At 44.7% G+C, this 15,089-nt stretch overlaps 1 protein-coding gene across 1 annotated transcript in view; it reads left to right on the top strand.

Moving 5' to 3' along the window:
• Nucleotides 1-14,838, top strand: part of mpnd (MPN domain containing) — a 36,049-nt gene extending 21,211 nt beyond the window's left edge. Inside the window, exons 8-13 of the mRNA XM_078423860.1 lie at nucleotides 866-942; nucleotides 5,142-5,310; nucleotides 8,309-8,379; nucleotides 10,211-10,300; nucleotides 12,647-12,739; nucleotides 14,244-14,838. Of these exons, the coding sequence (XP_078279986.1) occupies nucleotides 866-942; nucleotides 5,142-5,310; nucleotides 8,309-8,379; nucleotides 10,211-10,300; nucleotides 12,647-12,739; nucleotides 14,244-14,330 (587 nt within the window). The 3' untranslated portion in view covers nucleotides 14,331-14,838. The remainder of the gene's footprint in view (nucleotides 1-865; nucleotides 943-5,141; nucleotides 5,311-8,308; nucleotides 8,380-10,210; nucleotides 10,301-12,646; nucleotides 12,740-14,243) is intronic.
• Nucleotides 14,839-15,089: the final 251 nt, after the last annotated feature.

The following is a 15,089-nucleotide window of genomic DNA, read 5'->3' as shown; positions in this document are numbered from 1 at the left end:
CATCAATGTAAATTATGAGTAAGTGTGATCATTGTGAAGCATTGCTTTCTGCCTTCTTCTTCTCCGACTAATCAACCTGCACCCACTCCTTCACCTTGCATCTATTGATCTTCTAATCAATTTAATACCCATCCAACTTTAGCTACTCTTGACTCCACTTCCCCTAACTTTAATTGTGACCTATCATGTGATACCTTACTGACGGTCGTACGAAGATCTGAACTTATTTTATTTAAACTCTCAGCCTTTTACAATCGTCTGGGAGTCAAACATGCAAGCCGTACATATTCAGTGGCATCGAGTGCTTTTTAAGCTTTACATTCTGGATAGAGAGTGCCCTTTCCGGATAGATGCAGTCTTGGAGCTCGACAAAAATCCCCCTTTGTGAGAATGTCCCTGTCAGACTCGGATGGAACTGAACATATTTTACGCGCTTGACGATCCCCAAACGTGAAATGAGTGGGGGAAAAAACTTAGCGGAGCAATAACATATCTGATTTATTCCCCTCATGAATGAGGACAGAATGACAGGGATTAAGCCAAGCGAATCTATTCAAACTAACGTTTGCTTGTGTATCACTGTTAAATGCAAAATGTGCGGTTTGCTTTTGTTTCTTGCTCACTGGACCCCCTGCGGCTTGCTCTTGCCCTCGCTCACTAGCGCTTCCCCCCCCCCCAGCTCCCCGCACCTCCCTCTATCTTCCTACCTGTTCTCTCCCTCCCTCCCTCGCGTTGTTCTGTCAGAATGAAGCTAGGGTAAAACGCCCGATTCTGCCACAGTAGACGGACGCTGATGTCTATAATATCTTGTCTTGCCCTCGTTTGGAGTCCAGTTCCCTGCTGACTGATGTGTATGTTTTGACAGTATTGACAATTCTCCGAGCTTTCCCATGTCGAATCCGGCTCTCTGACAAGGATTCTGCCTCTGCAGTTGAAGAAGAGGTAAAGCATTATTTTCCCAGGTTCCCCTGCGTATGCTCCTGAAGGTCGTATCTCTTTAGCAGAGACAGCTATTTGAGTGGCATGTATGATCCAGACACTGCCCCAGTGAGAAATGTGGTGTATTGGCAAACAGCACCACGGTTGAGCCAAATCCTGCCCTTTTCAAGCCAACTGAACACCTGTCCCATTGCCGAAGCTTTACTGAGTAGAGCTCAGAAGCTTTAGTAGAGTTTGTAGAAGCTTTACTGAGTTTGTGAATTTGGTTTAGTTTAGTCCTCCAATTTGTGTGCCCCAGTGGAGCCTAAGAGCACCATAACCTGTGATGACACTTAACTCTTAGTTTATAGAGATAGGGCGCGGAAACAAGCCCTTCGGCCCACCGAGAGCACGCCGACCAACAATCACTCCTACACTAGTTGTATCCTACACACTGGGGACAATTTACATAAGCCAATTAACCCACAAACCTGCAGGTCTTTGGAATGTGGGAGAAAACCGGAGCACCAGGAGAAAACCCATGTGGTCACAGAGAGAACGTGCAAACTCTGTACAGACAAGCACCCTTGGTCAAGAGTGAACCTGGGTCTTTGGCGCTGTCAGGCAGCAATGCTACCACTGTGTCTGTTGCATTAGTCTAGAGGCTGGTCAGTAAATCTGCCTCCATTTACATCCAATGATAGATGTCTGGCCCATTTCCCACCAAGGGTGTAAGGCCAGACTGCTAGATGTCAGGTGTTACTTCTGTCTTTCAACTTTAACTCAGACCAAGGTTTAAAAATATCATCTGCCCCAGTTATCCTCTACTAACCCTGCATCGTTATAACCAGGCTGTAAATGTTAACAACATCTTGTATTTATATAGCGTCTTTATATATCACCTTTAACATTGCAAAACCTCCCAGCACGATGCATATGCATGACATTGAATATTGTGTGCCACATGTTTAGTTTGGTTTAATTTACTGCCAGGTGTACCGAGGTACAGTGAGCAGTTTATGTTGCATTTTACCAGTCAGCGGAAAGACTATACATGAATCGAGCTGTCCACAGTGTACAGATACACGACAAAGGGAATCACATTTAGTGCAAGATTAAAGTCCGGTGAAGTCCGACTAAAGATAGTCTGAGGGTCTCCAGTGAGGTAGATAGTAGCTCAGTACTATTTAGATGTGGATATTTTGATGGTTCATTTACCTGATACCAGCTGGGAAACTGTAGATGTTAGCTCAAATGATCAAAGGTTTCCTCCATGAAGTAGATTTTAAGGAGTGACTTAGAGGAGAGGCAAAGAGGTTCAGAACAGGAATCCAGAATGCAGGGTTTTGCAGCTGAAGTATTTGGCCTGTCATAGAATAATTGAGTTCCAGGATAATTGAGAGCAAATATGTGAGAGGGTTGAGGAATTAAAGTTTACCAAGGTGGTGATGGGCAAAGGCACAAAGGGCTTTGAAAGCAAGAGAAGAATTTAAAAATCATTGGTGCTGCTTTTAGTAGCAATTGTAGATCATCCACGGAGATGATCAGTGAATGGGATTTGGTGGGAGTTAGAGCATGTATTTATGGAGGTCAGAGAGTGATACAGCGTGGAAACAGGCCCTTCAGCCCAACTTGCCCACACCAGCCAACATGCCCCAGCTACACTAGTCCCACCTGCCCGCGTTTGGTCTATATTCCTCCAAACCTCCATGTACCCGTCTAACTGTTCCTAAATGTGGGGATAGTCCCTGCCTCAACTACCTCCTCTGGCAGCTTGTTCCATACACCCACCACCCTTTGTGTGAAAAAGTTACCCCTCAGATTCCTATTAAATCTCTTCCCCTTCACCTTAAACCTACGTCCTCTGGCCCTCGATTCACCTACTCTGGGCAAGAGACTCTGTGCACCTACCCCATCTATTCCTCTCATGATTTTATACACATTGATAAAGGAGGCTATGTAGAAATGTGTTGAGATGGTCAAGAGGAAGTCTGTTTCGTACAAGTTCCTGTGTTTGGAATTATATCTAAATTGGACTTTCAAGCAATTACAGGATGATTATCATGTAAACTAAATTGTTCAGGAGACCAGGCCTCTGATCTCTCGACAGTATTTGCAGCACCCAACTTATCTTTCTGGCCCTCATTAAAGCAGTTTTGTCAATGATTCACTCTCCTTGGATACATTCCTCTCACTCTTAAGAGGTGAACTAAAACATCCTTAACTCCTCTGTTCACATAAACATTGGCCCTTTCTCCAGATCCTTTTCTACTCAAGTCCTTGATTAAACTCGGACAACACAGGCCGGAATCAACTCAGTTCCTGAACTCTATCTTCACTCCTGCCACAGTAGGTAAACTGTTCCTAAAGTTATTTGTGGTGTCCAACGTGACCATGAAAACTATTCTTCATCATCTTTATCAGCCCATCTGTATTCATAATCAGAGTTATACAACACAGATACAGGCTCCTAGGCTCACCATGTCCAGACCCTATCTGCACTAATATTTGGTGTGTAGCCTAGTGTGCCTTGCTGATTCAAGTGCTCAATGGAATTGGTTGCTGCTTCCACCAGTATCACTCATGGACCTGGTCCAGAATTAGGCCATTCGGCCCATCAAGTCTACGCCGTCATTCAATCATAGCTTTTTCATTCTGAGCCCATACCCTCTGGTTCTCGACTCTCCCATTACTGGAAATATCATTTCCACATCCACTCTATCTCGGCCCTTCGTGATCGGGTGTTTTTTTTTAATGAGATCCCCCCCCCCCCCCCCGCTATGTTTGAACGTTTGGGCTTTGCTTTCTCTCTCATTTTTCCCCTCCGATTTCTTTTAAAGTCGTCTCTTAAAATCTACCAATCTGCACGGGTGACTGTTTAACTGTCGAAGTTTGTCTTGAAAGTCAAACAAAAAAAGTGCAGATGCTGGAAATCTGAAATAAAAACTGAAAGTGTTGGGAATCGTCAGCAGGTCACAGAGACAAGCAGGGGGTTTGTGAGATATAGACTACGTGCAGGCGGATGTGCGGTTTAAATCGGCATCACGGCTGGCACGTACATAGAGGGCCGACAGGCCTGTTCCTGCGTTGCACTCTGTCCTGTCCTGTGTGTATGTTCCACATCCGGCCATATATGTTAAAAGAGAAACAGAGTTAACATTTCAGGTTGAAGAAGATCAAGTTTGGAATATTAACTCGGTTTCTCTTCCCACAGATGCGGCCAGACCTGTGGAGTATTTCCAGCATTTTCTGTTTTTTAATATCATCAAAGTTGTCTTCTCACTCTCCTTTGAACCATCTTGGGATCTTTCATTAACTAATCCGGGCGGCACAGTTGGCGTAGCGGTAGAGCTACTGCCTTACAGCACCAGAGGCCCGGGTTAGACCCTGACTACGGGTGCTTGTCTGTATGGAGTTTGTACGTTCTCCCCGTGACCTGCGTGGGTTTTCTCTGAGATCTTCGGTTTCCTCCCACACTCCAAAGACGTACAGGTTGGTAGGTTAATTGGCATGGTACAAATCTGCATGGGTGTCTGTCCCAGGATAGTGTTAATGTGTGGGGAGCGGTGGTCGGTGTGGACTCGGTGAGCCAAAGGGCTTGTTTCCGCGCTCTATCTCTTAACTAAAATTAAACTAAAGGTGCTACATAAAGGTGCTCCAAGGAGTTATTACAATTGAGACCAGCTAGCAACATGCATGTTGGGTGTGCTGGAGTCAACCTTTCCTTTACTTATCGTGGGCATCCCTTCAGATAGTAGGCATTTCATCCTACTTCACATGAGATCAAAACATCAATGTTTTGGCCCTGGAATTGGCCCATGCTGGTAAAATGTTAACAGCTAAGCCCTTGTAGACACGGCCTATACAGCAACTGTAGACACAAGGAACTGCAGGTGCTGGTTTACAAAAACAGACACAAACGTGCTGGAGCAACTCAGCAGGTCGGGTAGCATCTCTGGAGAAGATGAATAGGCGATGTTTCGGGGCAGGACCCTTTGGACTGTAAAAACAGGATGCCGGTTTACAAAGAAAAGGCACAAAGTGTTGGTATAACTCAACGGGGCAGGCAGCATCCATGGAGAACATGGACAGGGGACTTTTCAGGTTGGGACTTCTCTTCAGACTGTGTATATGCAGCAACTGCATGCTTTGGTCTTAGGACAGCCAAGTAGCAGCATGAGAATCTGTATCTTCCCTGAACTAATTATGGTTTGCTTCCTCAGATTTGCCAGAGTCTCTTCCTACGGGGATTATCGCTGGTTGGTTGGTACCACAGTCATCCATACGCAAGACCCCTGCCCTCTCTGCAAGACATCGATTCTCAGATGGACTACCAGTTAAAACTGCAAGGAACCACTAACAGCTTCCAGCCATGTCTAGCACTTATCTGTGGTAAGGGATTCATTGTGTGTGAAATGTCCGAATACTGCAAATAAGTTGGCCTATGATGAATGCAGTGTTATGGTAAAGCAGGCCAACTGTGGGCCCAGGCTGTTGACGAGCAATTCTGCTACTTGTAGTTATTTTCTATTTGCTGGTTGGGCAGTTGGAATATCGTGGGAGATTTGGAAATAAATTGAAGGAGATTAATAGTGCTGTTGGTTCACGGATGAATAAAATGTTGGCTCTGGCAGGAAGAAGTTCCTCGGTGTGCACATCACTGAGGACCTTTCCTGGACACTGCACACGGACACAATAACAAAGAAGGCCCACCAGCGGCTCTTTTTCCTGAGAAGACTGAGGAAGTTTGGCATGAACGCCAGCATCCTCACAAACTTCTACAGATGCACCATCGAGAGCCTGCTGACGGGCTGCGTTACAGTCTGGTACGGGAACTGTTCTGCCCACAGCCACAAATCACTACAGAGAGTTAGTGGTGAAGACGGCACGGCACATCACTGGCAACTCTCCCGGCCATTCAGGACATGTTCTACCGGCGGTGCCTGCGGAAGGCACGCAGCATCATCAAGGACCACAGCCACCCAGCACGCAGGCTGTTCTCCTTGTTACCGTCAGGCAGACGATACAGGAGTATGGCTGCACGTACCACCAGACTTAAGAACAGTTTCTACCATCAGGCCATCAGGCTTCTGAACTCATAAATACATTTCAAATCATATATGTTGATTATTTTTAATATTGACTTTTTACCTAGTTTTAATATCGTCTTTTTACCTTACTAATGTAATCTTTTTTTTAAATTGTATTTATTTATTTATTTTTAATCTTATTTATCCTTGGAATATTACTGCTGAGGTGACCCGTGGTCTTGTCAAATACATTTCATTGTACCGTTGACCCTGTGCCAACCTACATATGACAAATACAATTTATTAGTATTATCATTATTATTATTATAAGATGTTGTTGGTATTAGTAACTTGAGAAGCCAGACAATTATAGAGTGGATGGATCCATACTATAAAAGGGGTTGAGATACTATACTACCAGGGACCAGAGGACATAGGCTTACGGTGAAGGGGAAAAGATTTAATAGGAGTCTGAGGGGTAACCTTTTTCCATAAAGGGTGGTGGGTGTATGGAACAAGCTGCCAGAGGAGGTAGTTGAGGCAGGGACTATCCCAACATTTAAGAAACAGACATGTACATGGATAGGACAGGTTTCGAGGGATATGGACCAAGCACAGGCGGGTGGGAGTAGTGTAGCTGGGACATGTTGGCCGGTGTGGGCATGTTGGGCCGAGGGGCCTGTTTCCACGCTGTATCACTCTTATGACTAGAAAGAGTTTTGACAGCATTGGTTTAAAGGAATTTACCACTTCATAAATTCGAGATTTGCAATCTTTCTGAAGCCCTTGTCCGAGGTTCTGCTGTACTGGGGTTCTTCAGCTGCCAAGCACGGTGCTTGTCCCTTCTGCTCTGGGAAGCTGGCCAACATCCTGGCTCCTCCTGACTGCCTCTTTGCCAAGGCTGTGAATAGATGAGTGTCATTTATTGCCTAGACACACACACAGTGGTGCTGGCAGAGACACTGCCTCACATCTCCAGCGACCCAGTTTCAATCCTGACCTTGGATGGGGTCTACTTTAGTTTTAGTTTAGTCTAGGGACATGGTGTGGGAACAGGCCCTTCGGCCCACCGAGTCAGCACCGACCAGTGATCACGGCACATTAACACTATCCTACACACACACACACACACACACTAGGGACAATTTTACATTTGTCCCAAGCCAATTAACCTATAAACCTGTACGTCTTAGGAGTGTGTGAGGAAACCGGAGATCCCTGAGAAAACCCACGCAGGTCAGGGGGAGAACGTACAAACTCAGTACAGACAGCACCCGGAGTCAAGATAGAATCCCCATCTCTGGTGCTGGATGCAGCAACTCCACCACTGCGCTCCAATCAAATGTCTTTTTTTTTTCTTTCTATGTATTTGATATTTTCACATTCTCTTTTGGTATCCTGATGCTCCCATTTCCTCCCACATCCTAAAGACTTGTAGGTTGATAGGTTAATTGGCCACTGTAAATTGTCCCTGGTGTGCAGGTGAGTGGTAGAATTTTTGGGGAGGGAGGTTTGATGGGCATATATGAAGAATAAATTAAAATTGGTATAGGATTAATGTAAATGGCTGCTTGATATTGCAAGAGGACACGAATGTGCCTTAGGGCCTGCTTCCATACTTAATGACTCTATGACTCCATAAGATGTATCGACCTTCGCAGTTAAGGGTCAGAGTCACCTGGCAGCAACCAAAGTGTAAGCCAGAAAGAATCATCATCTTCAGAGGAACCAGAAGGAAAGTCATTTGGATAGTCCCAGTTAGTAGGTTAATGCCAAAATGATGCTCACGTTTTCTTTCTTGCAAGTGGGCACGAGACAAGATAAAATAAGCAAAACGCAGAGCAACCAGAAGCTGTAAATTGGGGATGAGAGGTAGTTAAAAGTGGAAGACTTACGAGGGCAAGGTGAACTGGAGATACAGAGCGGAAACAGTCCCCTCGGCCAACCAAGTCCGCACCGACCAGCGACCCGCACATTAACACTATCCTACACACTAGGAACAATTTACATTTATACCAAGTCAATTAACCTTTAACCTACATACCTGGACGTTTTTGAAGAGTGGGAGGAAACCGAAGATCTTGGAGAAAAACCACGGGGAGAATGTACAAACTCTGTACAGACAGCGCCCTTAGTCGGGATCAAACCCGGGTCTCTGGCACTGTAAGCGCTGTAAGGCAGCAACTCTACCGCTGCGCCACCGTGCTGTAGTTAATTCACTGAGTTTAAAACAAAGGTGGAATGGTGAAGGATTGTGCTGTGGTTGTTTGTGCTGATAGATGGGTATCTCTGGCTTTGTTGTTTGGTACAAATGCCCAAGGGACAGAGAAACAGTCTAACAACTCTCTGTTTAACTTAAGGTCCTTATCATCAAGGAAGCAGCAATTTGGAATCAAAAATGTCTCCATTTTGGGTTCTTCCTCCGCCAGAGGTAAGTAACCCTGCTCTCCCACCTCATCGCCAAGTGTTGTTATAGAATGGCCAAAAAATGCTGAGGCCATTTCGTTGCCATTGTGTTTCTTCTGCAACCTGTCTGCAGGCATGAATTGTGCTTGCAGATGGTTTGAATGCAGTTTATTGTCACGAGTACCGAGGTACAGTGAAAAGCTTGTGTTGCGGGAAGACATGATTACAATCGAGCCATCCCTAGTGTACAGACACATGATCGAGAGAATAACGTGAAAAACTTTTAGTGCAGGATGAAGTCCAGTTAAGTCTGATCAAAGATAGTACGAAGGTCTCCAATGGGGTAGATAGTAGCTCAGAACTGCTCTCTGGTTGTGGTAGGATGGTTCAGTTGCTTGATAACAGCTGGGAAGAAACTGTCCCTGAATCTGGAAGTCTGCGTATTCACACTTCTATACCTTTTACCCGATGGGAGAGGGGAGAAGAGGGAGTGGCCAGGGTGCGACTCGTCCTTGATTATGCTGCTGGCCTTGCTGAGGCAGCGTGAGGTTCGATGCTTTTAGAATATGAACCCATCCTTACCAGGATTGCACAACTGATCCCATTTGTTATCCTCTATGAATCGATGCCAAGCCAGACCTTTTATCCAACCCTCACTTCCCGGCCAGCCTGTTGACTTTGACCTATGCATCATAGAACTAAAGTTAATGTTTCATTACAATTAGCTAATTCTAATATAGATAGACACAAAATGCTGGAGTAACTCAGCGAGACAGGCAGTCCTGAAGAAGGGTCTCGACCCAAAAGGTCACCCATTCCTTCTCTCAAGAGATGCTGCCTGACCTGCTGAGTTACTCCAGCATTTCTGTGTCTATCTTCGGTGTAAACCAGCATCTCCAGTTCCTTCCAATGCATCATTCTGATATAATCCAGGAAGGCTAATTCTCCAAAATTGTTGAATTCACAGTGAAGTTGTGAGGGTTGTGCTGTGCCACATTGGATGATGAGATGCTGTTCCTCACCTTTCTATGTCTGGAACAGAGTAAGGGCCAAAGACAGGCGTGAGGATGGGAATGGGGCGGAGAATTAAAATGATAAGCAATGGAAAGCTTAGGGCTGCCCTTACAAACTGATCTGCAAAGCGATCATCCCATCAGTGTTTGTTACCCAGTGCAGAAAGAAGCACATTGTGAGCACCGTGAAGTACATGGAATTAAGGGAGATGCAAGTGAATCATGGAAGCAGTGTTTGGTTGTCCCTGATGGCGAGAAGGGAAAAGGTGGAAAGTCAGGAGTTGTATCTCTTACGATAGAATGGGAAGGTGCATTGGGAAGGGGAGTGGGATGTGGTGGAGATGGAAGAGCAGACCATTGAGCTCCCGGAACAGCCTTCTCAGAGTGCGGAGAGCGTAAAGGAAGGCTCGTTATCCAAAGTTGTTGAATTCACTGTGAAGTCGGAGAAGGTACCGGTGGTGGTGGCATCATGTTGAAGGTGGAAGTCGAGAACTTCCCTTGTTCTGAAGGAGAAGGATGTATGGGAGATATTGAATCAAACCAGGATTTAGTTTGGATTTGGCCTCGGCAGCAGTCATCAAGCAGAATGGTGACCTATTCACACTTGCACCTGCTCCAGAGAGTACTAGAATTGTGTGGCCGAGAATTCTATCCTTAGACTGCAGGTAGTGGGTGAAGAGGGAATGTGGACATGTGGTACTTTGGGTTGTTACACGGCAGAGCATTTGACAAAATTTATTGCTGTAGGAAACGGTGGAGTATTTTGGCTGATGTTGCTGAGAGTCTGTGGCCTCTTGTATTGTTGTGGCCTGTATTCTTTTAATCTACTTTATTCTTTTCCAGCAAAAGCCCAACGACTATGGCATGCCCATGGAGGTAGACATGACCTATGTGCAGGATACATTTCTGACCTCTGATGTCCTTCATGAAATGGTACTTCTGTGCTTTTATCTGAGTTTGATTTCTTTCACAACATGAAGGTGCACCTTTGAATGCTTTGGAATACATTGTTGTGGTATAAGTGTGGGGGCGTTGTATACAAGTGTCAGGAAGTCATGTTGCAGCTGTTAAAAAGTTTGGTTAGGCACACTAATTGTAGTTGGAAAAGGTGCAGAGGTTAACCAGAACGTTCAGGGCGGCCAGAATGGCGCAGCAGTAGAGTTGCTGCCACACAGCACCAGAGACCCGAGTTCGATCCTGACTACAGGCATTGTCTGTACAGAGTATGTATGTTCTCCCTGTAATTGCGTGGGGTTTTCTCCGGGTGCTCCAGTCTCCTCCCACTTTCCAAAGACGTGCAAGTTTGTAGGTTAATTGGCTTCTGTAAATTATCCCCATGTATAGGTGAGAGCTAGCCTACAGGTGGTCAGGATATAGGTCAGTTGGAAATTTGGGTGGAGGAATGTCAGATGGACTTTCAGCGGAGGTGCATTTGCAAGAGTACACAGTAAATGGCAGGACCTTTTGGAGCGTTGATTTATAGAGGGATCTTGGGGTGCAAGTCTATACTCGCTGAAAGCAGCAACACAAGTGGATTGAGTGGTAAAGAACGCATACAACACCCTTGCCTTTATCAGTCAGGGCATTGAGTATAAATGCCGGGAAGGCATGTTGCAGCTGTATAAAACATTGGTTAGACCGCATTTGGATTATAGTGCGTAGTTCTCTTGATCGCACCACAGCTGCAATGTGCAGGCTTTGGTGAGGGTGCAGAGGGGTTCACACGAATGATGCCTGGACAGGAGTATATTAACCACAACAAGAGGTCGGACAAACGTGAACTGCTTTCTGTGAAACGTTGGAGGTTGAGGGGCGATCCGACAGTGTTGCATAAAATTATGAGAAGCATGAATAGGGTAGGATGCCAACCAGTCAACGGAAAGACAACACATGGTTGCAATCGAAAAAACAGTCAAGTCTTTTCCCCAGGATACAAATATGAAATACTAGAGGGCATAAGTTTAAGGTGAGAGAGAGAAAGTTGAAAGGAGTTTTATGAGGTGAGTTTTTTTTTCACATAGAGGGTGGTAGGTGCCTGGAACACTCTGCCAGGGGAGGTAGGAGAAGCAGATGTGATAGCAATGATTAGAGGCGTTTAAGCAAACACCTGAACAAGAAGGGAATAGAGAGATCCATACATGTGCAGGCCAACGGAATTAGTTAGATTGGCGCAGAGATGGTGGGCCTGAGGGCCTGTTCCTATCCTCCATGTTCTACCTTCAATGACGATGCCTGGAATGGAGCGGTTTTGTGAAGGCAAGGGACTGGACACGGTGTTTTTCTTTGGAGCAGGGAAGGTTAAGAGAGGACATGATTTACAATTGTAAAATTATGAGGGGGGTATTGATATGGTAGACTGCAAGAAAGATCTCTCCTTATCAGAGGTGAATAAATCTAGAAGATTTAGATGTCGGCTAAAGGGTTAGTAGATTTAGAGGGGTTCTGATGGGGGATATTTTTCACCCAAGAGTATCTGGAATACACTGCAAAGAACTTACCTCATAAAACTCCTTTCAACTTTCTCTCTCTCACCTTAAACTTCACCTCTGATAAGGAGAGATCTTTCTTGCAGTCTACCGTATCTATACCCGCCTCATAATTTTACAATTGTAAATCATGTCCTCTCTTAACCTTCCCTGCTCCAAAAAAATAGGGTAGGATGCCAACCAGTCAACGGAAAGACAATACATGGTTGCAATCGAAAAACCAGTCAAGTCTTTTCCCCAGGATACAAATATTAAGAGAGAGGTGGAAGCAGATGCACTGATAGCATTGAAGAAGTATCTAGAGGAGCACTTCAATCACCCAGACATGGAAGGCAATGGGCCAAGTGCTAGAAGAAAGGATTAATACATGGGTGATTGCTAGTTGGGCTATTTGTTTCCATGCTCTCTGAGAATCTTTTTGATACAATGTTTTTGGGAATCATCCTGATTGATGTTGAAGCCATAAAAAATTTTTTTAAAGTGAGTTGGACAGATAACTTGAGGAGATAAACTTGAGGTTATGGACCAAAATGGGGGTGTAAGGATGAATACAATTGCTCTTACAAAGAGCCAACTAGAAGCCAAAATGGTTGATGTCAGCTGTTAAGTTGCCATGGTTTCAATTTTCAGCCCTATTTGTCCATCAATGTGCACACAGATCCAAATTGTTTCTTTGCATTACTTTACTGATGTTAAGTGACAAAGAAAAAGCACACGTATATAACATGAACGCACTGAACGGGCCAAAGTTAAGGGTGAAGACAGTTTTAATAATGTTAGATTTTCTTGATAGATGCTGCTCCTGGAATATTATAAAACTGCTTCAGACATTGTAAAGTTTAAAGACAAATGGAATGAGCAGACAACATATTTAGACAAAGTTAAAGTAAGTATTTTTCCTTGAATATTCCTTAAATGTATTTAAATTTTTATATTTAGATTTAGAGATACATTGCGGAAACAGGCCCTTCGGCCCACCGAGTCCGCGCCGCCCAGCGATCCCCGCACATTAACACCATCCTACACCCACTAGGGACAATTTTTACATTTACCCAGTCAATTAACCTACATACCTGTAGGTCTTTGGAGTGTGGGAGGAAACCGAAGATCTCGGAGAAAACCCACGCAGGTCACAGGGAGAACGTACAAACTCCGTACAGACGGCGCCCATAGTCAGGATCGAACCTGAGTCTTCGGCGCTGCATTCGCTGTAAGGCAGCAACTCTACCGCTGCGCCACCATGCCGTCTTTGAGGATCTGGATGAGGTATTTGGGTGTATCAAGCAGTTAATATGGATTTAGAATACAATACAATACAATATATCTTTATTGTCATTGTACAGGGTAAACATCTGATGTGGTGTTTTTCATTGTAGAATATCAGTATTGTATGTTGGGCACAGGCTTTGTGCAAGGAATGGTATAGAAAATAGGTGCAGGAGTAGGCCATTTGGCCCTTCAAGTCAGCACCGCCATTCAATATGATCATGGCTGATCATCCAAAATCAGTATCCCATTCCTGCTTTCTCCCCATATCCCTTGATTCCGTTAGCCCTAACAGATATATCTAACTCTCTCTTGAAAACATCCAGTGAATTGGCCTCCACTGCCTTCTGTGGCAGAGAATTCTACAGATCACAACTCTCTGGGTGAAAAAGTTTTTCCTCATCTCAGTCCTAAATGGCCTACCCATTATTCTTAAACTGTGGCCCCTAGTTCTGGACTCCCCCAACAATGGGAACATTTTTCCTGCATCTAGCCTGTCCAATCCCTTAAGAATTTTATATGTTTCTATAAAATCCCCTCATCCTTCTAAATTCCAGTGAATATAATCCCAGTCGATCCATTCTTTCAGAGGAGTGATTATCGCACAGCAAATAAAATGGCCACACATTGTTGAAATGTGGCTTTGCAAGTAACTCCATTCTCTGTACACATCGACATTGGCACGGTGGCACAGCGGTAGAGTTACTGCTTTACAGCGCCAGAGTCCCGGGTTTGATTCTGACTACGGGTGCTGTCTATATGGAGTTTGTACGTTCTCCCCGTGACCTGCGTGGGTTTTCTCCAGGAGCTCCGGTTTCCTCCCACACTCCAAAGACGTACAGGTTTGTAGGTTAATTGGCTTCATAAAATTATAAATTGTCCCTAGTGTGTGTAGGAAAGTGTTAGTGTGCGGAGATCGCTGGTCGGCGTGGACTCGGTGGGCCGAAAGGCCTGTTTCCGCGCTGTATTTCTAAACTAAATAGTAATAAAGGCATGGGTGTTAAAGGGTGCATTTGTATGGCAACTTTAATGTCCTCGAGGTGCTTTAAGATACACATTGCTTTCAATCTTTTATTTCAGTTTAATCTGGTGAATGATTAATGTTTTCATGTTTTGTATTAAAGGGTTCCTTGGCCAATAAAACACCAAAGGACCAAAGCTCTTTTAAAGTTCTGGAACATATTTATAATCAGCTGGAGGCCTGCAGTTAGTTAACCTCAGCTGGACCGTTGGCAACACTGAAAAGGAATAAAACTGGAAAAAAAAGGGCAGGAAATGAGAATGGTGAATGCGGAAAGACATCACCAAATGTGATTGTTTAGTGTTTTCTGTTTTGAATAGTTTTTTTGTGATAGAGGCAGAAAGCGAAGATTGAGGCCAGTTTAAGATTGTGGCCGGTGGGTGTCTAACCACGATGAGAGGATGGTGAGCATTGAGACAACAAAATGCTGGAATCCTCAGTGACACTACAGTCAAGTAATGTATTGTAGAAATATGGGGAGTGACTTATTTAATCCCCGCCCCTCTCGTGCTACCTTCCCGTGCCTTGTACTTCTGCGTGCCTGCAGGGTGAGTTGGAAACACATTGATGAATTGGATGAAGAGGTGAAAGCTCGCTTGTAAAAGGCTGCTGGGGACAGGGCCTGAGCCCCAAGCCAAGATATTTACATAGTAGTAGTTACTGGCACTCACTCGGGTGGGAGGGGCTGGGGAGAATTGCCTGCATTGTTCTAAAAGTTGGAGTGGTAGAATTGTGTAGTATAAAAAAGTTAGACAACTAAGGTTGAATTACATCTACAACTGTCAGAACAGCCAGGAGGGAGTTTTACGATATTTGTTCTTTTGCACATGGGCACGGTTGAGTTCAGGACCTTCTGCAGCTGTGGAGATAAAACACCAGCAATCCACAAAGGGTGACGCCCAAAATATTGTGTGACACTAACCTAAGTCTTCCCAACTACTCCTTGCTC

Source organism: Rhinoraja longicauda, chromosome 28 (assembly GCF_053455715.1).
Source record: "Rhinoraja longicauda isolate Sanriku21f chromosome 28, sRhiLon1.1, whole genome shotgun sequence".
NCBI lineage: Eukaryota > Metazoa > Chordata > Chondrichthyes > Rajiformes > Arhynchobatidae > Rhinoraja > Rhinoraja longicauda.
The sequence above is the reverse complement of the archived record's forward strand: the minus strand, read 5'-3'. Positions and strand labels throughout refer to the sequence as shown.